The sequence below is a fragment of the Ananas comosus genome, linkage group 1 (assembly GCF_001540865.1).
Source record: "Ananas comosus cultivar F153 linkage group 1, ASM154086v1, whole genome shotgun sequence".
Classification (NCBI taxonomy): domain Eukaryota; kingdom Viridiplantae; phylum Streptophyta; class Magnoliopsida; order Poales; family Bromeliaceae; genus Ananas; species Ananas comosus.
Genome location: NC_033621.1, coordinates 5,158,757 through 5,173,898, shown reverse-complemented (window position 1 = coordinate 5,173,898; position 15,142 = coordinate 5,158,757). Strand labels below are relative to the sequence as shown.

The following is a 15,142-nucleotide window of genomic DNA, read 5'->3' as shown; positions in this document are numbered from 1 at the left end:
CAATGGCACTGACGGATTTCAGATCTAACGTACGGTTTTCGAGAAAAAGGGATTTTTATCGAAAAGAGGGTTTTCGCTCTTTACTGTTCTTGCATAATGAGACTCCTCATGCTCTGTGTATGTGACCTAGAGTAAGGTGAGGTATGTTACATATACCTACTAGTGGTAGGAGATTCAAATTTGAATTGAATCTAGGATTTAGTGGGATTACACATTGGTTATGTGTGTGTGTTTTGTGAAATTGGGAGAGCGGACGGGTTTCGTCGCGAATCTGGTGACCGATCGATGTGAACCAAAATCGTGTTTATTGTCCCTGTCGTGCTGAACGCGATGGCGCAATCCGTTCGAATCTGATGAACGGATTGCCGGATATCGCATGATGTTCGAAAAGGGGTCTAAAGTGACTAATTGGAATTTTCGCAAAAGTCCCCATATTTTATGTACCGAATCGCGCGAAATCAGACGTGGAGGTGCGTACGTGTAAAATACTCGCACTGTGAAGGATTGAATTTCTAATTAATCTGTTTGGAGGACTTGTGTGCAATGTTGCAATCATATATGGACTCTCTAGGGTTTTATCATGGAAAACCCTAACCTGGTTCACTTTCTCCCTCAGCCGACCTCCCTGCGGCACCTCTGCACCTTTGCCCTAGCCGGTGCGCGCACCACGGCCGCGGCAGTGCTCCGGCCGCCGAGAAAAACCCTCCACCATCATCTTCTTCACCTATCCTCCATCGTCCTCGGCCTTCTGACCTCGGGAAGCCACCCCAAGAGTCGAACCTGCGTTCTCTGGCAGAGACCTCCCCTCCGGTGTCACCTCGCCGGCCCGCCGTCGGCGCGCGCCGCCGGCGCCGCCGGAGCCACCTTGCTCCTGCAGCCAACTCGCAGTCACCCAGGGCGAGCCCGGGTGATCTCTCTCCCGTACGCTGCCGCGCTCTCCCTCTCTGCGGCCGCCCAAACCTTGTGCGGGCCGAGACCTGGTCTTCTCGACACACGCGCGTCGCCGCCACCCGCAGCAAGTGCGCCGACCTTCCTCGACTCCGGCGACGTGCCGCCGTGCCCCGACCTTCCTCCGGCCGCCGCCATGGCCCGCGCTACCTTTGGAGCCGTGATGAACCCGCGCGGGCTCGGTTTGGTCCAGCACCGCCGCAGCCGCGTTTCGCCGCCGAACGGCGTGAGCACGGGCCCAGGATGGTCGGCCGCACTCGTCCGCCGTCGTCGCCCTGCGCCGCCGGAGCTCCCCGTCGACCGGAGTGAGCCTGTGTTCTCTTCGGGTTTGGGTGCCTAGGGCTCATTGGCCGTCGTTGCCCCGCCTCATCGCCTGCTGACGCCAGCCCCGGCCACCTCGGACCTGCCGCACCAACCCCTGGTCGGTTATCCGCGTCCGGCCGCCGCCGCCACCCCGTGCCCTGCCTAGCTCTGTAAGCTTGATTTCAGCCTTTCTGCGCATAGTCTCCTATTCTGTTCACTGTTCCGGCGACCCGAGGCTGTTCCGATGCCTCCGGGGGTGAGCATGGTGATCCTCTGTCAGTCCTGATCACAGTTCTGTCCTCATTTTTGAGTCAACGTGTAACGACCCAGCCCACTAGCAATAATAACTCGTTGGGCCCAGTCAACAGCCCAAAATGCTTAAGCCCATTATTATTACTGTGTCTAAGTCTCTTATAAACCCAATGACAACCCCATTCCCATTCGATAGGGATTATTGGGGTGTCACAGACTCCCCGTTAAGGCCCTGACGTCCTCGTCAGTCCAATCACACACACAGCCCAAGATCACCAGCGATGTGGACTCGTCTCGCTAGCCCGTCATCCAGACCCTGGCTCAGCCGAGACTCGCCACACATGTCTAGCTGGTGAACCGCTGCTGATACCAAATGTAACGACCCAGCCACTAGCAACAATAACTTGTTGGGCCCAATCACCGGCCAAAATGCTTAAGCCCAGTTATTACTATTAGCGTGTAGGTCTTATATAAACTGATCGAAATCAGTATCTCATCCGATGTGGGACTATTGGGGTGGTGGATATTGGGGCGTTACAAACTCCCCCTGTTTAGACCCTGACGTCCTCGTCGGTCCAAACCAGATCACAGACAGACATACCAGGACCATTACTAGGCGATGTGAGATTCTAGAGGTGGCTCCTACGGGTTCAAGAGTGGCTCCCACCAAACCCGTTGGTGTAGCATTTTGTCCCGCATAGCACTGTAGTTCTCACACTTCCGGCTAGTATTCGGCTTTGATACCAATTGCAACGACCCAGCCATTAGCAATAATAACTCGTTGGGCCCAGTCAACAGCCCAAAATGCTTAAGCCCAGTTATTATTACTAGTGTCTAAGTCTCTTATAAATCTAATGACAACCCCATTCCCATCCGATATAGGATTATTGGTGTCACAGACTCCCTCCGTTAAGGCCCTGACGTCCTCGTCAGTCCAATCACACACAGACCCAGGATGGGAATGGGGTTGTCATTGGGTTTATAAGAGACTTAGACACTAGTAATAATAACTGGGCTTAAGCATTTTGGGCTGTTGACTGGGCCCAACGAGTTATTATTGCTAGTGGGCTGGGTCGTTACACGTTGACTCTAAATGAGGACAGAACTGTGATCAGGATTGACAGAGGATCACCATGCTCACCCCCGGAGGCATCGGAACAGCCTCGGGTCGCCGGAACAGTGAACAGAATAGGAGACTATGCGCAGAAAGGCTGAAATCAAGCTTACAGAGCTAGGCAGGGCACGGGGTGGCCGGCGGCGGCCGGACGGCGGGATAACCGACCAGGGGTTGGTGCGGCAGGTCCGAGGTGGCCGGGGCTGGCGTCAGCAGGCGATGGGAGGCGGCGGCAACGACGGCCAATGATGCCCTAGGCACCCAAACCCGAAGAGAACACAGGCTCACTCCGGTCGACGGGGAGCTCCGGCGGCGCAGGCGACGACGGCGGACGAGTGCGGCCGACCATCTGGGACCCGTGCTCACGCCGTTCGGCGGCGAAACGCGGCTGCGGCGGTGCTGGACCAAACCGAGCCCGCGCGGGTTCATCACGGGCTCCAAAGGTAGCGGCGGCCATGGCGGCGGCCGGAGGAAGGTCGGGGCGACGGCGGCACGTCGCCGGAGGTCGAGGAAGGTCGGCGCACCTTGTTGCGGGTGGCGGCGACGCGCGGTGGTCGAGAAGACCAGGTCTCGGCCCGCACAAGGTTTGGGCGGCCGCAGAGAGGGAGAGCGGCGGCAGCGTACGGGAGTAGAGATCACCCGGGCTCGCCCTGGGTGACTGCGAGTTGGCTGCAGGGAGCAAGGTGGCTCCGGCGGCGCCGGCGGCGCGCGCCGACGGCGGGGGCCGGCGAGGGTGACACCGGAGGGGAGGTCTCTGCCAGAGAACGCAGGTTCGACTCTTGGGGTGGCTTCCCGAAGTCAGAAGGCCGAGGACGATGGAGGATAGGTGAAGAAGATGATGGTAGAGGGGTTTTCTCGGCGGCCGGAGCACCTGCCGGCGGCCGTGGTGCGCGCACGGCTAGGGCAAAGGTGCAGAGGTGCCGCAGGGAGGTCGGCTGAGGGAGAAAGTGAACCAAGGTTAGGGTTTTCCATGATAAAACCCTAGAGAGTCCATATATGATTGCCAACATTGCACACAAGTCCCTCCAAACAGATTATTAGAAATTCAATCCTTCACAGTGCGAGTATTTTACACGTACGCACCTCCACGTCTGATTTCGCGCGATTCGGTACATAAAATATGGGGACTTTTGCGAAAATTCCAATTAGTCACTTTAGACCCCTTTTCGAACATCATGCGATATCCGGCAATCCGTTCATCAGAATTCCGAACGGATTGCGCCATCGCGTTCAGCACGACAGGGACAATAAACCTACGATTTTGGTTCACATCGATCGGTCACAGATTCGCGACGAAACCCGTCCGCTCTCCAATTTCCAAAAACCACACACATAAACCAATGTGTAATCCCACTAAATCCTAGATTCAAATTCAAATTTGAATCTCCTACCACTAGTAGGTATATGTAACATCCCTCACCTTACTCTAGGTCACATACACAGAGCATGAGGAGTCTCATTATGCAAGAACAGTAAAGAGCGAAAACCCTCTTTTCGATAAAATCCCTTTTTCTCGAAAACCGTACGTTAGATCTGAAATCCGTCAGTGCCATTGGTTCCAGAATAGCTGAACCGGTCGAAACGAGCTATTGGATCGCTATGAACGGAGTCCGATATGCGCCGAAAGCCAACTCTACTCCGTGGCTTCACCGAAAAACCAAGTTACTATTCACTTTAAGTGAAAACTAATAATCGCGTAACTTCTCCATTCTAACTCGGGTTCTCCTGAAACTTGACGAGTGCTTTTTTAATTAAATTACACACCTAAACATCGTCAACAGAGAGTTTAGTTGCACTGTCAAAATCTCAGTCCTTACAATTAAAAATATAAATTAAATTAAAAATAAATTATATAAATATAATATGTTATATATTATAATACATTATTGTCATTATTATAAAATTATTAATTGTACTATATTAATACCTATTATTTATATTTAAATTTTATAATAAATTATTTTTATTAAATTTACATTTAAGTAGAATTTTTAAAAAAATTATAAATTTATTAATAATAAAAAATTATAAATGTAATAAAAAATTTATTTTTATCAAATTTATAAATTTATTATAATAAATTATTTTTATTATTTGTTCCCACCCCTATTCTTATTTTAAAATTTTAAAATTTAAAATTTAAAATTTAAATTTAATAAAATTTATAATTTGTAATCTCAAAATTAAAGTTTATAATTTTAAATTCCAAATTTTAAATTTAAATTTAAATTCCAAATTTTAAATTTTAAATTTAAATTCAAATTAATTTAAATTTAATTTTGATATTTTAAATTTTTGAAATTTAGAATTTGACATTTTAGATTTTTTAAATTTAAATTTGATCTTAAATTTAAAGTTTTAAATTTAAAATTTAAAACTTTAAATTTAAAATTTAAGATTTTAAATTTTAAATTTGAGATTTTAAATTTTAAATTTTAATTTCAAAATTTAAAATTTAAAAGTTTATATTTTAAATTCTAAAATATAAATATAAAATATAAAAATTTAAATTCTAATATAAAGAAAGAAATAATATTATTATTTTTTATTTATCACTACCCACTTTAATTCTTATTCCATCTTACCTAATCAAATGCTATTTTTTTTATTCCCAGAATAACCCAATTATCATCCAAACGCAAAATTGATTTAATCCCTGCTTATACCTGTAGGCTCCGTTTGGTTCGGGAATTAGTAGGAACTAGCTATACCGGGAATAGGTACAAATATGGGTTTTTATAAGAACAGGGTATTCTTTTTATTTGGATGAAAATATGAGTATAAGCTGGAACTAAAAAAATTGTGTTTGGATGGTTATTGGGAATAAGAGAAATAGTTGATGGTTATAAATAGAAAATAATGATATTAACCCTATAATTGAATTTAAATTTTTAAATTTTAAACTTATAATTTAAATTAAAAATTTTAACTTTAAACTTTAAAAATTTGAAATTAAAATTTAAAATTAATTTTAATTTAATTTTTAAAATATCAAATTTTAAATTTAAGACCAATTTAAATTTGAAAGATATAAAATATCAAATTTAAAATTAAAAATTAAAAATATCAATTTAAATTTAAACTTTAAAATTTAATTTTAAATTATAAATTTTAATTTGAAATTATAAATTTTAAAAATTTAAATTCTAATTTAAAATAAAATCTCTCGTCGTTCTCTTCTCTCTCTCTTAGGGGTGGAACTGGGCCGGCTGGGTCGGGTATTACTATGCCCAAGCCGGCCCAAAAAAATGTTGGGCTTCGGGTCGGGCTTTTACCCAATTTTTTTTTAAATTGAGGCCCGGCCCAGGCCCAAACCCAATGCCAATACCCATCGGGCTTTGTGGAGGCCATTTTATGCATCTATCATATATATAATGAATACTTTTATTTGTATAAAATTAAAATACAATACACTATTTTTAGTTTTATCACATCAAAGAAATTAATATCTAAGATCAAATATATCATAATATAGAACTAAATATTTTGTTAATATATAATATATCCTCATATATATAAGTACATATCATTAATAACAATATATACTATATCATTTATTTCTTTTAATAGATAAATAATATATATAATTAAATATTTTATTTTGATAATTAATATATCGGGCTTTTGGGTCGGGCTCGGGTCGGGCTTGGACATGCCCAAATAGGCCCAAAATTTTTTCGGGCCTAAATTTTTAAACCCGGCCCGAACCCAAAGTTGTATTTTTAATACCCAAAGCCCGGCCCAAACATGGCCCATCGGGCCGGGCCTTGTTTAGGCCCGGGCCCAGTTCCACCCCTATCTCTCTCTCTCTCTCTACCCGGGAGGTGGAACAACTTGTTCCCACCCCCTCCAATCTTGTTTGGGTACAAGAGGGGGAATAACCCCTTTATCCCCCCTCTTGTACCCGATCCCAAAGGAGGCGCAGTGTCCCTAGTGTTTAGCGGCCTATGTGAGTTCGGCATCTGAGGCTTGTCGACACGTCTAGAGAGTGTCGGGACAAGTCGGAGTCATTTTGGTGCGAAATGGACACAAAACGGATTCAGCGCGATGCGAGAGTAGGGTTCCGACACTGAAATCTGCAAAGTGCAAGATTTCAGTATTGCGTACCGGTACCGGAGAGGAGTACCGGTACCCTAGTGGATTGCAAAACTGGGTTGCTCTCGGGTTTGCATATACCTGATGCTGAGTATCGGTATTGAGCTCGGGTACCGGTACTGCATTTGGCTGGTATTGGTACCCAGTGCGTGAGACTGAGGGCTGAGGGCCCGAGTACCGGTATTCAAGCTGAGTACCGGTACTCCTGCTGGAAAAGTGAGTTGGTGAGAGGCAGTTCTGTCCTTTTTATGTGTCGTTCAACCCTATGTTTACCTTGCCTATATGTATGTGTAGAGAGCTGCAGAGAAGGGAATTTTTCTCCTTTCCCTCTCTCTTTCTAGCTGGTGGACACCGTGCGTTGGGGAGGACGAGGCTCGAGCTCGTTCGGATTCGACGTTGCTCCGGAGGACCGTTCGTGCGCGTGGGTGTCGCGGTTACGTCGTTGGAGGTCGGGCGAGTGCGTGGGTTCCCTGCTGTCAATTTCTCGCCGTTGTTGGACAAGCGCTCGAGGTGGGTTGATATTTACCGAAATCGTCGAATTTCCTCCTAAGTCGGAATTTTATCAGCATGTATGTTTTTGTGTAGTATCCTGTTGGAAGCTCAATTCATCGATTTGCATGGCTTTTATGGAGCCTGAGTTTGGAGCCTTAAATTCTAGAATTATTTTACATGTTGGACTTGGATTTGACTTAGGAGAAAACCAGTAAATCTTATACTGTTATTTTCTGAAAAGTTACCAGATTTAGCTCTAGCAGTTGTTTTTATTTTGTATCACCGCTGTTAGTACGAGATTGATACCTAGATTAGTGTAGATTGAGTTTACGCTCGTGCTGGGAGGCCGATTTCGTTTTACAGTTGTGTTGTTTCGTACTACCGGGTGCCGTTGTGGTTGACGGTGGACCCAGATTTGCATCAGATTGTGCCAATGGCATGTGAGTTTTGATTGTTAGACCAGTTAGATCCATTTGCATTAACTACAGCCTATGAAAGCCTGATTGAGCTCCGGAGAGACACGCTTGCATACTCGGTTGGGTTGCGCCCACGAGTGCCGCTCCGGAGTCTGGCTATCTTGCTTTCTGTTGATGTCGTAGTAGTCCAGTTTGGACATTGCTCTCCACCGGCCGCCTCGGGGTGGTGTACGGTGTAGCTTAGCGCAGTCCCTAGTGAGATTGGATCAGTGTGATGCATTTTTATATCTACAAATAGCCTATGTTGGTTAGTGATAGTATAGTGGCATATAGCTGTAGAGTTTTTCCAGCTTTCCTTACTATCATTCGCATTTATTTCTGTAGACTTAGGGGGTGAGCCATTGAGGTCGGTAGCGGTACCCACTGAGAACTACTCTATTTTGCAGTAGTTCTCATACCCAGTTTTTGATCCTTTTTACAGAGCCTTCGCCTGCGGTGTTGCTGTTGCAGATTCGGACCATGGGAAGAGAGTCGCGAGCTAGATCCCTACCAGTCTTGTCGCCATGCTAGAGAAGTACCATCCAGAGGTAGTTTTGGGGTTTTCTTTGTACATAGGTTATGTTGTCGTTGTACTCGCTAGAGCAAGTTGAGTCGTGGACTTTTATATATACAAGAACCCTTTATGTTATTTATATATTTCAGTTTAGCAGCTCTATACTTCTGGTTGTATCTATGATTTGATTACAGATACAGCTATCGCTTCGCATACATCGAAAATTTCTATGTATACGGCAGATCTGTGAGCGTGCCCGAGAAAACGAGGTAATTCGGGGCGTGACAATACCTCAATTTATACCTATTCCTCAAATAACTACTTTTTACTTATCCACTTTTTGCTCATCGAACCAAACAATACCTAAGAGTTTAAAAAAAAGGAAAGAAATTAAAGAAAAGATGAAGAAAAAAGAAGAAAGAACCTTAGCAACAACAGATATTTGCTGTCACACACGACAAGAGAGAAAATATCATGATAGCAATCAAACTCAAAAAATCAAATTTTATTCCATCATAATCCACATCTAAAATTACAAGCCGCGCGTATGAATATTACAAGCCGTAAGCTATATTCATAGCCATCAATCTAAAATAAATTTCACAATCGTAAAGATCTTTCTAATACAAATATATCTAAAGAAAACCTAAATCATACCCCTAATTTTTTAAAAAATATTTCATAAAAAAATCCTTAAAAATATTTAAAAATCAATTAAAACAAATTACTAGAATAATTTTGAGAATTAAAAATACAATTTAAAGTCTAAACGAATCAATCTTATCAATCCTATCCCATCTGATTATGCATCAGATTAGATTTGCCAATACCAAGCCATATTTTATAGATTCAGCATCTGATGTGAAAAATCCTTCATTTCAACAAGTACACAATAACACAATAAACAGACCAACAAAGTCTAAGAAGTCACTGCAGGAACTGTAACAATGATCAAGATAGATTATTCAACTGTCTATTTATATGCCAACAGACAACTCTTTGACTAAACCATAGAGCAATCACTACTTAAATCCAATCTTACACTTAATAAGCACAAATATGTCGCATTAAAAGGAACAATAGCAAATTTCAAGCTGAAACGCAACATCAATTGCAAATACATCCCCATTACATCTATGATAAAAAAATGAACCACAAATTAATGGGTAGATATTGGCATCGTAACAATCCGTGATTTGATTGGGCACATTACTGGTCCTCCCCTTCCTTCTTAGGAGCTTCCTTAATTTCGTCTCCACCATCATCCTGGCGAGTAAAGATCAAGAAACATGAGACAAAGAAAATGAAGAAAATGGGGAGCCTAGTATTTTCTAATGAAGATCCACAGACGTAGGACAAACAGAACATACCCTGATGTCAGAAGTCCACAGAGTTAAGTTGTCCCGAAGAAGCTGCATGATCAGTGTGCTGTCTTTGTACGATTCTTCGCCCAAGGTGTCGAGCTCGGAGATAGCCTCGTCGAACGCCTATTTGTTAGAAAAAAAAAAAAAAAAAAAAAAAAAAAGAAAAAAAAAGAATAACAATTTAGTGTCAAATCTAAGGTAGAAAAGACACGTACCAATAAGAATTAGCAGAAGACAAATTGTGAAGGAAAAAATGAGCTTCAATAGCTATCAAAACTATTTCTACACTACTTATTAGATCAATCTTTTGAGTAACATAGTATCAATGCAAGTTATAAGCTCCTTCTGTTTCAAGAGAATCTAAATTCGATTCTCATATCGCAAGTGGCACAGTCCGCCTGATATCCACCATGTATATGAGACCAAGGAATTAGATCGATCTCTTGAGTAACACATGACATATTATGCTAAATTAAGAAATATAAGAAAACTATTACATAAAAAGTAACACACCAATATATGGTTGATCTTTCTGTTTCTCTAGTGTAATCAATCACTGGCAGCATCAGATGCCCCACTGTCAGATTTTACCAAAAGTACTCAGTTTCATGCAGGATATATAATTAGAAATTCCCCGTGTAGCGTAATCAAATGATTACACCATTACGTCCCCAGCGTGCATTAAATGCATATTTGGGATGAACATGTGGGAGGTGTATGACACAGTTTTGCACAAATGCATTATAATTATAGTCATGAAGGGTTTGTGGTGACCAATCATGCGAGAACAAAACATGCGTCCTAGAGTTAATAAAACCATAAATTAATTGGCTCTCTGTGCAAAATGGCTTATTGTTTTGACTGTCCCCCATGTCGTCAAGAAAACAATAGAAGTTGCACCACTGCTAATAATCAATAAATATTGCTATATGAACTCATGTTAACCCAAACACTAGAAGGGATAAGCTTCATGAGTTCTCAAAAGAAACTATTGAGATTCATCTTATAGACTTATAGATTCTCTTGCACCACTCAAATCTTATTTGAGTTATGACCTCTCCAAATGAAAGACAGGAGCAAAATTCTTAGCAATCACCTCTGCAACTAAAAAAGTCTCAGTCATTCCTTTCTATGTATCAGATTGCTCCACAAAAAGGAAATAAGGGCCCCAGAAGGCTATCGATCCCTTAACAGCAAAAGTGAACTTTGGCAATTTCAGCAAGGTTTTGAGAAATCACTGCCTGGACCTTGTCCACCGCATCAGCCATGGACCACTAACTGATCATGCCTTTCATCCCATCTTTAACATTCAATCTTCACCACTTCTAAGGACATAATTTTGAAATCAGGATGAAGTAGCAAATCCAAACAATGAAAGAAGAAAATCCGAACTATGAAAGAAGAAGATAATTATGAATAGGAAGAAAAAAGAGGGGAAAAAATTAGACAATCGAATAGAACTATGTTTCAAAAAATAAATAAATAAATCACGCAAAATAGTAGAACTTTCAAATCTCTATGGCAATATATAAGGAGGCACAAGATAGTACAAAATCGCCCGACAAAGGAGATTCTAAAACATCCAAGGTATTACCAGATCGACTTATTATAATATAAAACTTCTTTAATAAAATAAGGTAGGCAAACCACATCATATACAACTTCCACAGCTGAAGGAGTTATCTAGATTCCTTTGTAACTGGATTTTTTTTCTTAATTTCTAGCTAATAGATAATTTTGAAAAATGCAGTAAAATAGCTTGAAAATAAGCAGCATAAAATCTAAACTACACCAAAACGAAATCATGCTCTTCCACAATGGAAATACTTTTCATTACGGCATTTACTATGGTGTGGACAGCCGAATGAAAAGTGTGAAAAGGCACATGTATCAAAGATTATAGTCAATAAATGAACACAATGGAGAACATTAAAACATGTATTTTGGGCTAAATAGAGACCAATCTTAGACACCAATAAAAAGTTTTAATTAAAATAAGTAATATAGAAAAATAAAGCTGCTGCTTTTCGATATATGACGACTTGTTTATCTGTTATTCTACTTAATAATTTCTATGACACGAAGATATGTATATTTCAACAATAGCATCTAATTCGTCAATATTAACTAAAGCATATGTGGGATGTATATAGCCTAACAACATTGGTATTGCAAAGCATCCTGGACACTCCCAGTATGCGCATGCAAATGCATGAGAGTGCACAATCTAGCTTTACAACAGTATACTCTTTGCACAAGATGCAGGATTAAAGGGAAAAAAAAAAAAACCCATCTACACAAACTAACTAATGCTTGAGTTCCCAACACATGGATTGTTATAGAAGATGTTTGAATAGATGAGCAAGTTTTTAAGGGCATCGCCTTGTTGGTACAAAAGATATGCAAATAATACTGATAAACAGCTGGTAACATGTAGAGCAGTTTATGAATGTCAAATTTTATTTATCTAGTACATTAGAACCCAAAAAACTGAGGAAGCAAACCTGTTTAGCAAGATTGCATGCACGATCAGGGGAGTTCAGTATCTCATAATAGAATACTGAGAAGTTAAGTGCAAGCCCAAGCCTTATCGGGTGAGTTGGAGCCAATTCAGCCAGCGCAATATCCTAAAAGGGTGTATAAATGTTAAAATTTGGACTGCTATAAAGATACTAAAATTTTGAATAAACTCAAGGCATACAAGCCGAAAGTTTGAACAGTAAACATGTTCTTGATATTTTATTTAAAAGTTGCTAGCTGAACCAAGCAACATAAAGGCATGCTACATACAAACACAACACCATATTGCCTTCAGTTAACCAAAACTGACCATTTTCTGTAGAAATAGGCATCCAACAGAAATATTTATTTCTAGTTGAACTTGAGAAAATTCAAAATTTTCCACATATGGAAGAATTTTTTTTCATCAGCGCCACAAACGAAATGAAGCCACAACAAACAGAATGTAGAGCCAGCAGCTAGGCATTTGAAGGTTGTAGGTCCAGAAAAAAGAACCTACCTGAGCAGACTTGTATGCCAAAAGAGTGCTCTCAGCTGCTTCTTTCCTCTCGGCACCAGTCTTGAACTCCGCAAGGTACCTATGAAGTTACAACAGCATTATAATCCTATAATTTATAAGGACAGTGCTACACGGACTCAGAATATACCCTACAATATTATTGACAAGCTACAAACATGAGAGTTGGCAGAAGACTAACTCTAGATACCTAAGCCATTCACTAGCAACAGGATATACAAGACTGACTCATTAACTTTTCTACAGTACATTACAAGGCACATAAACCATTTACTCATAAATCCATTCTTCTCCCAGTAACAAGCAGAAAACAGTACTAGGCCAAGTTGGTACCTGTGGTAATCACCCTTCATCTTGAGATAGAACACCTTGGACTCTGGGGCAGTGGCAGAAGGCACGAGGTGGGAGTCGAGCAGCTTAAGGATACCATCACAGATCTTGCTGAGCTCAGCCTCAATCTTACCTCGGTATTCTTTGATCATGCTGACATGATCCTCGTTGCCACGGCTCTCCTCCTTCTGCTCGATGGAGGAGATAATGCGCCATGAGGCACGGCGGGCCCCAATCACATTCTTGTAGGCCACAGAGAGGAGGTTGCGCTCCTCCACGGTCAGCTCCTCTGCATCAACTGCCTTCACCACCTTCTCCATGAACTCCACCATCTCCTCGTACCGCTCGGCTTGCTCGGCCAGCTTGGCCATGTACACGTTCTCCTCACGGGATGATTCGGCTGGCGCCATTGTTCCTTAGTTATCTCCCTGTTTATGAATAAAATGATCAAAAAGAAGATCACATTATGATTTATGTCTATACTTTCTCGGCATAGCAGGAAAACAATAGCTTGACTTTTGGAAAAACTTCTCCATCTAAAAAGCAATACGTAGGGTTTGATAAACAAACAATCTGAAGGTTTGATGTGATGAAATGAACGTTTCGTTCCCAAAACAGGATGATCCAATTTGAATCTCCTCGTTTCGCTGGGGTATGAAGCTATTGGGGCCGGGTTGGGGGGTGTGACGGGGGAGCTTACTGAGGCAGCATTTGTTTAGAAGCTCCAGCAAGGGCATTTAGGGACAAAACCTTTGTTCTTTATTCTCTCAACATAACTAAAAACAAAGATTTGATCTATTGACCCTTAACTTTTTCTTTGAGAAAAACATCAAGTGGACTCTCAATCCATACGAATGAAAATATAAACTGATCTCCCAAAATTTGCCAATACACTGGTCTCTTCCTCCTGTTTATGACTGGGATAAATGACAATAATAATAATAATAATAATAATAATAATAATAATAACAACAACATTTGACGATTAACAAAATCGCAACCAGATCTTTGACTCTAACTTTTTCCACATAGTAGAAAAGTTACAAATCTTTGGTCATTGTTTTCTCAACATTATAGCAAAAAAAATCAATATCGGATCGCTGATCCTTGTTTAAAACCAAAAACAAAAGAGTGTGAACTGTCATTTTGCACTAATATGCAGAGAATAATTTTCTCTGCATATTAGTGCAAAAGGAAGATCATTATTTTGGCCTTTATTTTTGCAATACAATGAGAAAAATAATTAAAAAAAACAAATTGAAATAAAAAATGATATCTTCCATTTATGCTCCCATCTCATCAAAATTTACAAACTTAAGAAGCAAAATTTCTTCTTAGGCGTAAATAAACTAATATGAGCGCATACATATTGAATAAATAACAGTAATAGAAGAGGAAATATGTAACGAAGAGGGAGGGGTAGAGGGAAAAATAACTACCCAGTAACATATAGTCCATTTCATCCAGATCTATAACATTACCCAAAATTTTAAAAAAAATCACAAAACAAATAACTATATAGTATAAAAATTACACCATCTGTTTCATGATTAATCATATTTTTATCCACAAATGGACAAGATCGTGAAAAGTTGAGATCACGAGCGCAAACTATGAAGAGGACCAAAAAATCACAGACTTAATTTACCAAAATCTCAGGGAAACACGCGATCTAAGTAGAGATCGAACAAATTTCTACTCAAAAAACGCACAAAATTTGAAATCTAAACACTAAAATCGACGAAAAATTCGTTAAAAAAAAAAAAAAAAGATTTATACCTTTTCCCTTTTTTTCCTTCGACTTGGATCTCTCTCTTTCTCCCCCCTCTCGCTACGCCTCTTTTGTTCCGATTTGGAGTGGGGATGAGACAGAGTTGGGATTTGGAAGGCGAGGACGAGCGGTGCGACCCCTAAAAACCCTCGCCAACGTACAAAAGAATCCGGCCAATGATCATCCGACACGTGGTCATAGCCGTACCGAATATCTGGTGCCGCCCACGAGGAGCGCAGCCACGCTGGCGCCAACGGTCAACACGGCACCGCGACGGGCGCGGGCGCGAGCGTGGGGCCCACTCTGGGCCACAAAATTATTCATTGGGTCACGCACTCACGCCTATGGACCTGTTTTCCCACTTTGTGGTTAATTACACCCCCGGTCCCCAGCCTTTGCCCAATTTTGATTTTGGTATCTATTTTTGGTATGATTGCCAATTTTTTATTTTTTAAAAACACTAATTA

General features: G+C 41.2%; 1 protein-coding gene across 1 annotated transcript; it reads right to left on the bottom strand.

Moving 5' to 3' along the window:
* On the bottom strand, positions 9,092-14,827 carry LOC109716259 (14-3-3-like protein). Its single transcript, XM_020241591.1, has 6 exons — positions 14,684-14,827; positions 12,908-13,332; positions 12,557-12,635; positions 12,042-12,164; positions 9,544-9,660; positions 9,092-9,439 (listed from the first exon to the last, which is right to left on the bottom strand). Exons 2-6 carry the CDS (start codon positions 13,312-13,314, stop codon positions 9,383-9,385), a joined length of 783 nt encoding a protein of 260 aa, XP_020097180.1. The 5' UTR covers positions 13,315-13,332; positions 14,684-14,827; the 3' UTR covers positions 9,092-9,382.